At 44.6% G+C, this 15485-nt stretch overlaps 1 protein-coding gene across 2 annotated transcripts in view; it reads left to right on the top strand.

Moving 5' to 3' along the window:
- The first annotated feature begins 1100 nt into the window (after nucleotides 1-1100).
- The window catches only part of HABP2 (hyaluronan binding protein 2), a 36365-nt gene continuing 21980 nt past the window's right edge, over nucleotides 1101-15485 (top strand). For both annotated transcript variants that reach the window (XM_016186818.2, XM_016186817.2), the window contains exons 1-2: nucleotides 1101-1272; nucleotides 12765-12801. In XM_016186818.2, coding sequence (XP_016042304.1) covers nucleotides 1204-1272; nucleotides 12765-12801 — 106 coding nt within the window. In that variant the 5' untranslated portion in view covers nucleotides 1101-1203. The remainder of the gene's footprint in view (nucleotides 1273-12764; nucleotides 12802-15485) is intronic.

The following is a 15485-nucleotide window of genomic DNA, read 5'->3' as shown; positions in this document are numbered from 1 at the left end:
TCTCCATATTTATCATATAGACAAATAAAATATTTTTTAAAATAAGGCAGAAGGAAAATATGTGAGGAAGACACACTAGGACTTACTAAGGAGGTAACATAGCAGGACTTGATTTATCGTTCAAGGCTCAGTGGATGGCTGGGCAATGACCTTGCCCTTCTGGCCCTGCACCTGTGGGCTTCTCTCACTATCAGCTTGGCTTGTAGATGCCGGAGAACCATCAAGAAGTCTGAGTGCTGGGTCCAAGTAGGGATTGCAGGTGGGTGAGCAGGAGGCCTGGTGAGCAAGAGGCCAGGTAAGCAAGTGCCAGGGTTTTATGAGATTTAGGACTCAGGTAGGTGGATCCCTGGAGCCTTTGAGTAGATTACTGTGGGCAGTCAGGTGTTTACAGGAGCTCAAGAGGATGTCTATTAAAGAGATCAATTGTGTTCATGGGCACCCATGCTTAATAGGGAGCTGTTGCTTTATATAGCCCTGCCTGTATCCAGGGTAGCTGCCTAAGGAAGAGAGAAAACAAGGACCCCCAAATGAGCATCATGGGTGCCCCCCTTGATCAAAGAGACTCCAGTAAAAGAGAGAAAAAGAATATTAAAAAAAGCCTTATGTAATGAGGTTAAAAAAAACTTTTGAAGCCAACCAGCAACAAGGGTGGTGCTTCAAAGCTCTTTGAATCAATGTTTGTCAATAGTAGTTTTGCATCCTTTAATTTATCTTTCATCAATATAAAGCTTGATGTGATCAGGAGCCCACCCGGACCTTAATTCTGTCTGAGATTTGATGAATCAGAGCTCTGTTTGTATTCTGGCCGAATCAGCAAGGGCAGAGGCATGAATCAGAATGTCCCCTGCTCTGGGACTTCCTTCCCTCAACCAACAGTAGTTAGAGACCATCAGCTTCTGTATGCACCCCAAAGCTGGAGGGGGGCTCTTTATCCTTGCTGATTTCTTTGATGACTTTCTCCCTAAAAAAAACCACCTCATGCATCAGCCCAGCCCCAAAGTTACTATTTGTTTAATCAAGATAGTTGGTTTGCAACACATTAAACATTAAACAGTATTTGATGCCTAGTTAATAATTTGCATCCTCTTCATTTGCTCCTGAATCTTTGGAGACTGATAGACCCCCCTCCCCACTTCCACCAAAAGGCAGAGACAACAAAAGAAAGTATATTTTGAGCAAAAACAAGAGTCCCTCACTGCCAAGATGCTTGCTCCAAGGTGCCGTCTCCACGTTCTGCTGTTTGTGACTCTGGTAGGAGAGAGAGTCCTGGGGGTAAGTCCTTTTCTCAAATATCTGTAGTTGGGGAACTCTGGGGATGCTGTGAGGACCCAGTCGTCTGGGTCAGGAGTAAGAAGAAACTTTGGTTTTGAAAGGCTGGTGTTGCCAGGTGGAATAGATCCTGATGACAAGCTCTTAGGCCTACAGAAGAGCTAGAGTTACGGCCCCATCATGCTGTGTGCACTGAGCAACCATTTCCAGGAGGACATGGCCCTGACTTGTACCCTCTTGAAGCAGTGTAGTGGGGTGGGGAGAGAATGTTGGCTAAAGTGGTGGGTTATGATCATGTTTGGGTCTCAGATATCCCTCTAAGAAGCTACTGGAAGCTAAGATCTCTCTCTGTACAATACTCACACACAAACCAGAACCGCCCCCCAGCCATCTTGAGAGTAAGAATTGCTGTGCTGTCTTCAGAAAAATCCAACAGGCTGTGAATGATCTTGGCAGATGGTTTCTTTTTTAAAGATATATTTTTAAAAATTTCTTTATTGGGGAATTAATGTTTTATATTCGACAGTAAATACAATAGTTTGTACATGCATAACATTTCCCAGTTCTCCATATAACAATACAACCCCCACTAGGCCCTCTGCCATCCTTTTTGGACCTGTATTCTCCCCACCCACCCACCCCAGAGTCTGTTACTTTGGTGCAATATCGAGCTCCTGGCTCCCCATCTGCAGGGGGTTGCTTCACCTGTAAAGCAGGTCTGCAGGTGTCTATCTTTCTCTCTTCCTCTCTGTCTTCCCCTTCTCTCTCAATTTCTCTCTGTTCTATCAAATAAAATGAGAAAAAGAAAAAAGAAGAGAGAGAGAGAAGGAAAATAAGCCAAGGGTATAAAATGGCCACCAGAAGCAGCGGCTTTGTATTGTAGGCAGAGACCCAGGGATAATCCCAGTGGCAATTAAAAAATAAAATTGACTCAGAATGAATAGAACATCTCTATAAACATGAGAGCACCTTGGGGGACAGGAAGTGTTAGAGAATGAGCAAAGGTCAAAAGCTAAAGTGAGTCTTGCATTTTATTCCCCACTTTATTCCAAAGAGCTTGTCCTACAGGAAGCAGACTCAACTCCAGGTTCTCTGATCAGCCTGCTTAGGAAACAACTGTAGCTCCTCCCCTCCTAGTAAACTCTCTGCAGACACCCACCATGGCTGGCTGTAAGCCATGAGTTGGTTTATCCATGGCATTAAAGTGATGTGAAGTCAGAAGGGTTTCCTTTCTCACTGCTGACTGTGCATGTGTGGATTGGTCTCAACTGGAAACTGTTCCTGAACCCACCTGAAAGGCCGATTCCTTGCTGGCAGTCTGGGGCAGAGACCCAGTTGAAAAGTCACTGTCTAGAGAAGGGGTGGGGTGGAGAAGGATCAGAGACTACTTTAGGGCCCCCAAGAAAGAGCTGGTCATACAGAATCAGAGCATCAAGTCTACCAGCCTGTAGCAGAAAGAAAATCCACAGAAAGAAAATAGTCACCCTTGCCCCCAGCCCCCCAGCAAAACAAACAAAACAAACAAACAAACAAAAAACCTTTCTTCCTTTTGCAAACCCTGGTGAATTTTTAGGGTTCGGAATGACTTTGTAAGTTGATATGGAGAAAAGAGAAAATATGAGAGCTGGCCTCCAAGCAATAAGCTTAGTCAACTCCAAAGAGAGGACCCAGGGTTTTGGGATCTACTTTTTCCCCAGGTTTAGGGGGTAATGGTGAGGCAGGTGGTGGGGAGAAGATTCAGGACAGGTGACCAACTCAGAGGCTTGGGAGTTTAGGGCATCACAGGTAGAAAGGAGGAGACCTACAGACAAATGGCCTCAGTGGCCTTCTGTCCCCATAGAGCTAAAAATAATAGTCGACTTGTTGTTGTTGAACAATTTTGTCTGCCTGCAGCTTCACCATGTGTGTGACCCAGTTTAAAGCCTCACTCCCACAGCACTGAAGAAAGCTTGAGTGCTGTGGTCTCTTTCACTCTGACTCTTCAAGAAAGAAAGAGGGGGGGGGGAGAGAAAGAAAATGGAAAAGGAAATAAAAGAAAATCAGAGAAAGGGAGAGAGTGAGCAACCTTGTGTGCCAGGCCTTGTGCTTTTGTTGGATGGGTCTATTCATTTCTAGAATTCCAGAGGGAAGACTAGGTTACTGTCCCCATGTCACAGGTAAAGCATCAGATAAGTCAGCTTCCATTTCACAGCTGAGCTCCAAACTGTGGGTAAGTGTCTATCCATCTAGACAAGATCTCTTGTCAGGAACCCTGATTAAGAAAAAGATGCCCTCAGTCCACAGAGCTGAGGGGCTGCAGCATCCTGTCCATCAGCCAGGTAGCAGTGTGCCCATTTAGTCTAAATCTAAAGAAACTCTGGTCCCTGCTGGTGGGAATGTCAGTTGGCCCAGTTGATGGAGAGCAGTCTGAAGAACTCTCAGAAGGCTAGAAGTGGACCTACCCTATGACACTCTTCTGGGGATATATCTTAAGGAACCAAAAATAAACATTTAAAAAGATTTGTGTATACCTATGTTCATAGCAGCACAATTTGTAATAGCCAAATCATGGAAGCAATCCAGGTGTCCAACAACAGATGAGTGGCTGAACAAGTTGTGGTTTATATATACAACTGAATACTACTTAGCTATTAAAAATGGTGAGTTCACCTTCTTTACCCCATCTTAGACAGAGATTGAAGGAATCATATTGAGTGAGATAAGTCAGAAACAAAATGATGAATATGGGATGATTTCACTCATAGAAGTTGAAAAACAAGATCAGAAGGGGCAACACTAAGCAGAACTTGGACTGGAGTTGGTGTATTGCACCAAAGTAAAGGACTCTGGGATTGGGGGAGAGGGAAGGGTTCAGGTTCTAGAACATGATGGCAGAGGAGGACCTAGTGGGTTGACTTGTTATGTGGAAAACTGGGAAATGTTATGCATGTACAAACTGTTATTGTATTTTACTGTCAACTGTAAGCCATTAATCCCCCAATAAAGACATTAAAATTGAAAAAAAAAAGAAAAAAAAAAGAAATTCAGGTTGGTGACCACCTATGGGAGCTTCTATGCTCCTTCCTTCCTGCCTTCCTTTCTTTTTTAGATATTTATTTATTATTTATTCCCTTTTGTTGCCCTTGTTGTTTTATTGTTGTAGTTATGATTGATGTTATTGTTGTTGGATAGGACAGAGAGAAATGGAGAGAGGAGGGGAAGACAGAGAGGGGGAGAGGAAGATAGACACCTGCAGACCTGCTTCACTGCCTGTGAAGAGACTTCCCTTCAGGTGGAAAACCGGGGGACTTGAACCGGGACCTTTATGCCGGTCCTTGCACTTTGCGCCACCTGCACTTAACCCGCTGTGCTACCGCCTGACTCCCCTTTCCTTTCTTTTATTCCCACTGTATTTTCTGGTTTTTCCTGCACAATTCTTCTGTTCCTGGCTTACTCTCTTCTTTCAGAGAGGGAGGGGAGAAGGGAAAGGAAGGCAGAAGGAGAGAGGGAGGGAGAGGGAGAATAGATCAATCCACCACTCTTAAAGCTTCCTCTTTGTGTGGTACACCCATGGAATGGTCAGGGGCCTTGAACCATGGCCCCTACATGCTAAGGTGTTCACTCTACCAGATAATCTCCTGACCTCATGCTTCAGTTTGTCTAAGTTTTTTATTTTTCCTGGCCCAGGAGAGACACTCCTCCCTGTTGCTGTAATCCATGCAGATTTTGAGAAGTACTGGCTTTCACTGCAACCTCTCATTGACTTTTTTGGGGGGAGGCAGGAAAATGATTTTAAACATGACTCTGACTCATTAGCTTGGACAGTGTATGCTGGTATTTAGGGGAATCAGGTCGCAGAAAATCGTGTGTGTATATCAGCACAGATATATTTATATTTGAAATTCATTAGCGTTCCCTAGATGCAAAAGCAATTCTGCTGTCACAGAGAAACAGCATGGCAGAACGTTCGGCAGCTAGGATTTTAAATAAAACATGCTTTTTCTTCATAATTAATATAACAAGGCTTCCTGGTCTAAGACTTGGCAAAAGTCCCAGAAAAAAATATGAGGAGGAAGGTGGAGGGGCCTGGGGGTTGGTGAGTTTGTCTGACATGCTGGTGACCCCTACAAGTTCCAGGAAGAACTTATACAGCGCAAATTTCCCTCAGTCACTCTGTGATTTGCAACAACAACCAAACCAAATCCACTGACAACAATGGCTAAAGTTGTATGTTTACCATCTCATCAAAATCAACCCAGTAACACATGGGAACTGGTGCAACCACTGTGGAAAACACTGTAGTCCTTCCATCATCAACAGACCTACCTACCATAGGACTCAGCAGTTCCATTCCTAGTACCACACACCAGTCTGGAAATCAGAAACAGGGAACAGACATTTATACACTGATGTTTATAGTCACATTATTTATAGATGGCTGCCAAGATATATGCTACTCAAGTGTCTATCAGTAGATGGTGGGATATGCAGTGGAATCCTATTCAACCATCAGTGGCATATGATCCTGACATATGCTGCCACCTGAGTGAGTCTTGAAAACATTACAAGTAATAAGTCTGGTCACAGAAGGGAAAATCTCACTTGATTCCACTTAACTGAAGTACCTAGGATAGATACACTCACAGAGACAGGAAGTAGAATAGAGGGGACTGGGAGGTAGCACACCTGGTTAAGCACACATGTTACCATGCACAAATACGTGGGTTCAATCCCTTGCTCCTCACTGACAAAGGGCAAGTTTCACTGGTGGTGAAGCAAGTATGGCAGGTCTATCTATCTATCTATCATCTATCTATCTATCTATCTATCTATCTATCTACCTATCTCCCCTTATCTCTCAATTTCTCTCTGCCTTATCAAATAAAGAAAAAAGAAATGGCCACTAGCAGCTGCGGATTTGTAATGCAGGCACTGAGCCACATCAATAAACCTGGTAGCAAAAAAATAAAATAAAAAAAAGTAGAATAGATATTACTAGGGGCTGGGAGGGTGGGAGTGGAGCCAGAAAGGAGATACTGTCTAATGGGTACAGATTTTATAATGTTGAAGATGATGACAATGTTTTGGGTAGAGACAGGTTGATAATTACAGATCATTTCAAATGTAATTCGACTACTAAATGATACAGTTACTTACAGATGTTTAAAATGAAAAACATTATGATATATATGACATATTTATTTATATCATGCATATATAATATATATCATACATACATGTATCAATATGTACACATTTAGGAGCCATAACCACTCCCAGAAAGATTTTGTATTCACACACATACACACACACACACACACACACACACACACACACAATAGGGGGGGGGAGAAACCACTGTCTGAGAGAGCTTCCCCTGGTTCTATGGCACTCCTACATGGTGCCAGAACTTCACATGGGCCAAGCTGATGACAAAGCAGCCACCTGCCTAGTGAGCTACTCCTCTAGACTTACATATTTTTATTATAAGAAAAAAAAAATTAAAGGCTGAGCAGCTTTCCACAAGTATCCAACTATGTTTACAGCAGAAGTGGGAGGATGGTACAAGTCAGCATCCAGACTCATGACAGCCCTTGCTCTCTGTCCCATCCCTCCTGGCCCCTCATTCTGTGTCCAGCAGTGGAGACTGATCCTCCTGAGCTGTGCCTTCTGATTCCTGACCTGCCTTAGTCCAGCAGTAATCTTCTCCTTGAGCCACAGAGCAGACTCCTTTCCTTCCCAACTGCTCTTAAGAGTAATATGATCCAGAACCAGTAGTCAGAGACATTTGGTCTACCACCAGGTCCTGAGAGACCATTCAAAGAGAATGGGAAGGCTGAGATTTGAGTTCCAGTCTTCCACCTACTTTTTTGTTATTATTTCTTTCCAAGCTAAGGCTCTGACCCCAAAGGACAGGTTTCTATCTACCCTTTCAACTTCCACTGTTTTCAATCTTCTAAGAATGTCTCCCAAAGTTAATTCCTGGAGTTGATCAATTCAGACTTTAGCCTGTTTTGTTCACCAGAAAGCTAATGGAATGCCTACTTTGTCGTGTGTGTGACCCAGGATGAAGCCTGGCCTCCAGCCAACTGGAGGAAGCTTCAGTGATGTGGTGTCTTTCCCTCTCTCTTTTTGGCAATCTGCCTCTATATCTCTAGATATGAAAAAAAAAATCAGCTGAGAATGGTGAAGCACAGTGATGACCATAAAAAAGAAGATGAAGGAGGAGGGGGGGGAGGGGGAGGGGAGGGGGAGGAGGGGGAGGAGGAGAAGGAGGAGGAGAAGGAGAAGGAGGAGAAGAAGAAAGAGGGAGAAAGAGAGAGAAATAAAGGACCCCTCTCTCTCTTCCCCTCCCTTCTGTCTCCACTAACCAAGCTTATCCTAGAAGACACTAGACCTCAAAACCCCCATGACTGGGGCAGGGGAAGCTTCATGTGGGGGAAGGGGTATCCTTGCCACTAACTGAAGATGGTCAGAGTCTTGAGCTAGAGATTCATAGAGAAAGCCTGAGCGTGAAGTAGATGGTGCAACAGGAGGACCACAAGGTGTCCTGTATCCACTACAAGTGCTTGACCTTCTACTGGGAGCAAGAAGCACCATATCCAGGCTCCTAAGGTGTGCTGAGGGCAGTTGAGATCCCGTGCTGTTTGATCCCTGCTGAGTCCAGGAACAGTTGTGATGGAAGGAACCAGCTTCGCCTTGCCTTCTTCTTGATCTGGAGGGAGTTGTTTGTCTGGATATGTTGCCACAGAGTCTTGACAAGGCTCAAGCTGACTTTTGTACTTTCCTGAGCTGTCACTGGGTGGCCTGCCCAGTGTTCGGCCAGGTCAGGGTCAGTCTGAACAGACATTTCAAGGCACTTTCTAAGAAGAGGGATCCTGCTGTCCTAATGTAGAACAATGCCCTATCTCACATAGGGTCAGGGAATTCTTTTATTTAATTAATTTCTTTATCTATTTACTATTAATTTATTTATGTAATTACTGAGTTATGTGTGTATGTGTGTGTGTATATGTGTACACACACACACACACCAAGGTCTCCCATTATGCACAATTTTACCACTCCACAGTCAATTATTTTCTTTCTTTTTATTTCACTGAGAGAGACAGACAGAAAGTCAGATAGAGGGAGGTGGGCGGAAGTGCAGTAGGTTAAGTGTACATGGCGCGAAGCCCAAGGACTGCTCAAGGATCCCAGTTCCAGCCCCAGGCTCCCCACCTGCAGGGGTGTCACTTCACAAGTGGTGAAGGAGGACTGCAGGTGTCGGTCTTTCTCTCCCTCTGTCTATCTTCCCCTCCTCTCTCCATTTCTATCTGTCCTATTCAACAACGATGACATCAATAACAACAGCAAAATATCTACAACAATAAAAAACAAGGGCAACAAAAGGGAAAATACATAAAAATAAATTTAAAAAATTAATAACAAAAAAAAGTCAGAGAAATGAGACTCCCTCAGTGCTGTAGGATTCCCAGATGGTGCTAGGATTTGAACTACGGTCCCAGTGTGGCAATAAAGAAACAGGATGCACACTAGGCACTTACCACAGTCCTTGGCCCTCTGTCAGCTCTTCTGGTTCATCTGTTTCTGATGCTGGGAATTGAACCCAAGGTCTGCCTACTCTTAGTGGGCACAACTACTGAGACTGGAGGGGTCTCCCTCCTCTTTCTTTTATGTTTCCTTTTCCTTTTAGGATTTGATAAGTTCTAGGAGTAAAGAAAGGAAGGACACAATGAAGAGACAAGTATTGAACTCATTCTCTCCACCCCACCACCTCCATCCTGCTAGCTTTCAGATCAATTTTGGTTTACGGACTGGCAGAAATATCCATCTGCAGGTCTAACCTTTCCCCGCAGAACCCCCTCCCCACTTCACCCCCCAACACCCAGCTCCGGTGGGGGGGGCCTCCACTTCCGGTTTTCCATGTCTCCACACATACATATCCTCTCTCTGCAGTGGCCCCAGCAACTCACAAAATGAGGTGCTGACTTCAGATGCTTTGCATGCTCTGACCTGCATCGGGAGCTGCACAGCCAGGGGGCCTCTATTTCCGGCTCCTCCAGGACCAGTGGCATCTGAAGAAGCCCTATCAGCCCAAGAAGGCTCAATTTTCTGTTTGTTTTAATCTCTGTATGTCGGTTCCTGGGAAGGGCATGGCTTCCACCTGCTGGCTCTAAGTGGCACAGCAGCTCACAGGCTCTAGGTGGAGCCAAGCACAGGATTCTGACCCAGGTGCAGACTCTAGAGGGTCTTTATCCAAACTGAACCTGGAGACTGGGTGCTGCCAGAAGTCCTCCTTCCTGTCCGGCCCACTTCTCAAGATTGATGAGGAGCAGGCACGGAGGACCAGGGTAGGTGGCCAGCTGTGGTGACGGTGAGGCCAACGGCAGGTTGACAATTGTCAGGATTGTTCATGGCCCTGCATTGGACACAAAACCAAACATGTCCACCCTCCTGGTCCCTGTGCAAGCACCCAGGGTGCAACAGCATCCCTGAAAACTGTGCCTGCATTTCCTCTGTCTGATCCACCACTATCCATGCTCACTCCCAACCCCCTCAAAAAAACAAAAGTACCTGCCTCTTGATTTCCTCAGTTGCAGAGCTGGGGAGGCACAAAGCAGTTAGGCACCAACCAGACACAGTTTTCATAGTATATCTCTTCTTTCTCTTTCTTCTTCTCTTTCCTCCCTTCCTCTTCTCCCTCTTTCTTGTTGGGCATTATGCCAGCTACCCCCTGCTCCATGCTGCATTGATTGATGCTGTGGTCTATTTACATAATCATTGTTTTGCCTGAGACCCACCCTGCCTGCAGGGTATTGGTTTATCCCATTGGTTAGAACCTTCGAAATAGCTATGGAAGCTTTGGAAGCGTTGTGCTCTTTTCTTTTCTCCACTCCCTCTCCTAGCCATTTCTTTTTCCTACGCGCCACTTCCGTTTCAAAAGATATAAAGGCGTTGTCTCTGATCAATAAAGGCATTGCATTGTGTTCCACTCAGCCACGAGTTCCTGGTCTCGTCTCTCTCCGGTGATGCTAGCCCGGCACTTTCTTTCTTTCTTTCTTTCTCTCTCTCTTTCTTTCTCTCTGTCTTTCTTTCTTTCTCTCCCTTCCTTCTTTCCTTCCTCCCTCCCTCCCTCCCTTCCTCCCTTCCTTCCTTCCTTCCTTCCTTCTTTCCTATTACTCATGCTATCCCAACATTAATTCTCCAAACCTTCAGACAAACGGAAAGGATGGTGCAATGAATAGCTTTCTGCTATATAGATTGTTTACTCTCTCACTTTCATGAATATACATTTTATATATTATTTAGATATGTATAAGTTCTATGTATGTGTGATGCATATGTAAATATAGCATAGCATTCACAGTGATGAGCACTAATATTTATGTCTTATTATTTACATTGATTTATGCATATTTAAATGCATGTTCATTTGGTATGCTGGCCCATTTTCCTTAAAATGCAGGCCTCTGGCATGCTTCTCCTGACAATAAGGGGGTAGACTGAGGACTCAAACCTGGGTCCTTCCATACGTAACATGTGCATTCAATCCGGTGTGCCACTGCACCAGCCACTCTTCCCTTCTCTCTGTATCTCTTTCATGAAAATAAAATATACAAAGTATTTATGCAACAAGTATTTCCTGAGGATTGCCCTGTGCCAAGCATTGTACTCAGTCAAGGTAAAACAGACCAGATCCTTGTCCTTCTGGAGGGCAGAATCTAATGCAAGAAGACAGATAACACCAATGAGCACAAAGAAAACAGTGTGCTATGGTGAGGACTGAGGAGGAAATACACTGGTGCAGAGACTGGACAGTGAGGGAGGGTGGCATACTGAAGGGGGAGTCAGGGAAGACCTTTGTGAGAAGATAACATTGCGACTGAGACTGGGTGACAGCCAAGGTGGGGAGCTTTCCAGGCTAAGGTGACAACAGGTGCAAAGGTACTGTGATGGGTCTTCTACCTTGGCTGGAACCCTTCTAGAACCAAGTGTAGCTGGAGATTGGAAGTAGGCTGTGGGAGGAAAGGGCCTAAGCAGAGATTTCTAGATCGTGGTAGGTCTCTGCATTGTCTTCCAAATCAGCAGCAAGTCACTGGAAAGTTGTGTTTATTTGTTTGTTTATTTTTTAACTTTTTAAATATTATTTAGATAGGACAGAGAGAAATGGAGAGAGGAGGGGAAGACAGAGAGAGGGAGAGAAAGACAGCTGCAGACCTGCTTCACCGCCTGTGAAGTGAGCCCCTGCAGGTGGGGAACCAGGGGCTGGAACCAGGATCCTTACTCTGGTCCTTGCACTTCACACCACCTGTGCTTAACCCGCCGTGCTACCTCCCAACTCCCTGTTTGTCTGTTTATTTATTTATTTTAGCAACTATCCATACCCAACTCCAAGAAGCCAACTGTGCAAGACAACCCTGAACATAGATCAACTTGAACAGAGATCCTAACCCTCTCACAGCCCCTGTGACCTCTGATCTTCCATTTTCTCATCTGTAAACAAATTGATAGAAATCTCCTCAGAAGGTTGTTTTGGGAATTGAATATTGTCATGTCTAAGCAAGAGGGAAGGAGATGCATGGTACACGATCACCACTTAATTAAAAAAAATTATGGGGGGGGTGCAAATACAGTTGTTGGTATATGTGTAAAATTTCCCAGCTTTCTGTAAAATACTGTAACTCCCACATAGGTCCTCCACAATCATCTTTCACAAGGACCTGAAGCTCCCCACACACACACACATATACACACACACCCCAGTATATCACTTTGGTACAAGACACCAAACTCAGTCCAAGTTCTGCTTTGTGTTTCCCCTTCTGTTCTTATTTCTCAGCTTCTGTCCATGAGTGACATCATCCCATATTCATCCTTCTCTTTCTGGCTTGTCTCACTTAACATGATTGCTTCAAGTTTCATCCAAGATGGGTGAAGAAAGTGAATTCACCATTTTTAACAGCTTATCAGTATTTGATTATATATATCATACTTTCTCAGCCATTCATCTATCTGTTGTTGGACACCTGGATTTCTTCCAGGATTTGGCTATTACAAATTGTGCTGCTATGAACATATCTTTATGGATGGGTGTGTTGGGTTCCTTAGGATATATTCCCAGGAGAGGAATTGCAGGACAATAGGGTAGGCCCATTTCTAGCCTTTTGTGAGTTCTTCAGACTGCTCTCCACAAAGGTTGGACCAATTCACATTCCTACCAGCAGTGCAGGAGGGTTCCTTTGACCTCAAAACCTCTCCAGCATTTCTTGTTGCTATTGTTTCTGACGTGTGACATTCTCACAGGGGTGATCACCACTTTAGCTAACAAGTTTGTCAATACCTGGACAGCCAAGTTTCAATCACTGTCAGCCAGCACTGGAATTGGAGGTGGGGGATCTTCACATAGGCTCCTCCCCTTTCTCCTCTCATGGCTCCAGTTATAACATCAGGCAATTGCTCAGCAGGCTCAGAGGACTCAATCTTGCTTTGCATTGTGTTGTTTTGTTTTTCAGTTTTCCCTGCTGTCTTTACTCACTGACTCGGACCCAGGTGAGTGTGCAGAGCACCCTGGGACTCCCTACCAATCAGACTGGTTCTGGGCTGGAGGGGAAGGGGCCTACGCATGTAAGTGTTGAAACAACCTTGGGGTTCACGTATTTCAGAAGGTTCACAGCCCTCTTGAAGAATGTTGCTTGGAGAACCTATATATAGGTTTTATATATGTACAGGATTTATATATGTACAGGATTTATATATGCAGGATTTATATATGTACAAACATGATGCTTTGCATAACTTTTGAGTTGTCTGGTCTCCACAAAGGGGAAAATGCTAATGGTCCACTTTATTTTTAATATTTATTTATTTATTTGCCTCCAGGATTATTTCTGGGGCTTAGTGTTGGCACTATGAATCCACTACTCCTACCGGCCACTTTTTCCATTTTTTAAAAATTTATTATTATTTTATTTTATTTATAAAATAAAAAATATAGACAAGATGGTAGGATAAGAGGGATACAATTCCACACAGTTCTCACCACCATAGTTCTATATCCCATCCCCTCCCTTGAAAGGCTTCCTACTCTTTATCTCTCTGGGAGCATGGGTCCAGGATTGTTATGGGGTGCAGAAGGTAGAAGGTCTGGCTTCTGTAATTGCTTCTCCAGTGGACATGGCTGTTGGCAGGTCAATCCATACTCCCAGTCTGTCTCTCTCTCTTTCCATAGTGGCACAAGGGTTCTGGAAAGGTGGGGTTCCAGGGTACATTGGTGAGGTCTTCTGCCCAGGAAAGTGAGGTTGGCATCAAGGTAGAATCTACAATTTGGTGTCTAAAAAAGCATTAAGATATAAAGAAGAACAAATTGTTTGTTAATCAGGAACTTAAAGGCAAGAATATAGCAGATGAGATTTGGGATCTCCATTTTGGGCAAAGCTAGTAGGTCTATGTTAGGTATCTTCCAAAGGGTCCATGACTTTTTGCCTGAGCCCGGCAGCTAACATGAGGTGGATCCAAGGGATTGCCTGAAGAGATGGTGTAAGAATTGGAAAAGGATTAGAAAGCTGGATCAGGAAAGAGAGTATCTCTCAAATATGGGAAACATATACAAATATTGTTTTGACTGTAACACCCATAGATTTGAACTGGAGCCCATACTCATTGCCGGAGACTGTGTAACCTCTGCATCCCTGTAGGTCTGAGCTCACATTCTGTGGTCATAGCTAATAACATTCTAGCTGCACCCGTTGCTGGACTGTGGTGTCACACGGCAGAAAACACAGGAGCACAGAACACTCAATGGACCTCACTTGCCCAGCCTTGGAAAAACAGCCTTGATACATTGGGGAGATAGCACAACAGTGATGCAAAAGGCTTTATTTAATACCTGAGGCTCTGAGGTATTAGGTTCAATCTTTGCTCCCACCATAAGCCAAGAGCAGGACAGTGTTCTGGTCTCTCTGTCTCTCTTTCATTCACTGAAAAAAAAAAAGAATAAATAAAGCATAAAAATGGGAAGAAAAAAGAAGCCCTAATCCTAACCCATCATGAGAGGGCCTTTGAGGAATTTAAGAGTTGAGTTCATCCTGAAGACACTTCACTGTCATCTGTCAGAAAGGTACAAAAGACATCTGCCATGACTCTGAGTCAAGGACATCATGGAGTTGGCCAGTCAACAACCCAAGCTGCTGTGAGTTGGTCCCACATTGCACAAAGACCACAGAAATGGGACTGGATGGGGATTGGGTGGTAGCATGTCCAGTTAAGCACAGATATGACCAAGGGCAAGGGCCTGGGTCGGAGCCCTTACACTCACCTGCAGGGGGTCCATTTCATGAGCTGTGAAGCAGTTATGCAGGTGTCTATCTTTCCTTCCCTCTCTCTATCTATCTTCCCATTCCCCCCCTCTTTCTCTCTCTCTCTCTCTCTCTCTCTCTCTCTTTCTCTCTCTCTCTCTCTGTGTGTATGTGTGTGTGTGTCTCCATGGTTGTTGCTGGGGCTCAGTGCCTGCACTATGAATCTTCTGCTGCTGGGGTGGTGGGCATGTTTCTTCTCTTTCCTTTTCTCTTCTTTTCTTTTTTTTTTATTGGATAGAACAGAGAGAAAATGAGGAGGGAGGAGGAGATAGAGAGGGAGAAAGAGAGAGAGACACCTGCAGACCTGCTACACTGCTTGTGAAGCTACGCCCCTGCAGGTGGGAAGTCAGGGGCTGAACCAGGATCCTTGTGCGGATCCTTGCTTACTATGTGCGCTTAACCCTATGCGCCACCACCTGACCCTCTCCGCCCTCTCTCAATTTCTCTCCGTTCCACCTAATAAAAGTTACAAAGAAAGGGAGCTGGGCAGTGGAGCACTGGGTTAAGTGCACATAATAAGAACAAGGACCCGCATAAGGATCCCAGCTTGAGCCCAGGGTTCCCCACCTGCAGGGGGCGTCGCATCACAAGTGGGGAAGCAGGTCTGCAGGTATCTTTCTCTCCCTCTCTCTATCTTCCCTTCCCCTCTCAATTTCCCTCTATCCTATCCCTCAAAATTGAAAAAGTGGCCACAGGAGCAGTGGATTCATAGTGCAGATACCAAGTGCCAGCAATAACTCTGGAAGCAAAAAAAAAAGAAAAAAATAGGAAAAATATGGCCACTGGGAGTGGTGGATTGTAGTGCTGGCCCCAAGCCTCAGAGATAACCCTGGAGACAAAAAAAAAAAAAAAAGGAGGGGGATGTTTCTGAGTGTCCAT

The sequence above is a fragment of the Erinaceus europaeus genome, chromosome 14 (genome assembly GCF_950295315.1).
Source record: "Erinaceus europaeus chromosome 14, mEriEur2.1, whole genome shotgun sequence".
NCBI lineage: Eukaryota > Metazoa > Chordata > Mammalia > Eulipotyphla > Erinaceidae > Erinaceus > Erinaceus europaeus.
This window is presented reverse-complemented; position numbering and strand designations above follow the sequence as displayed.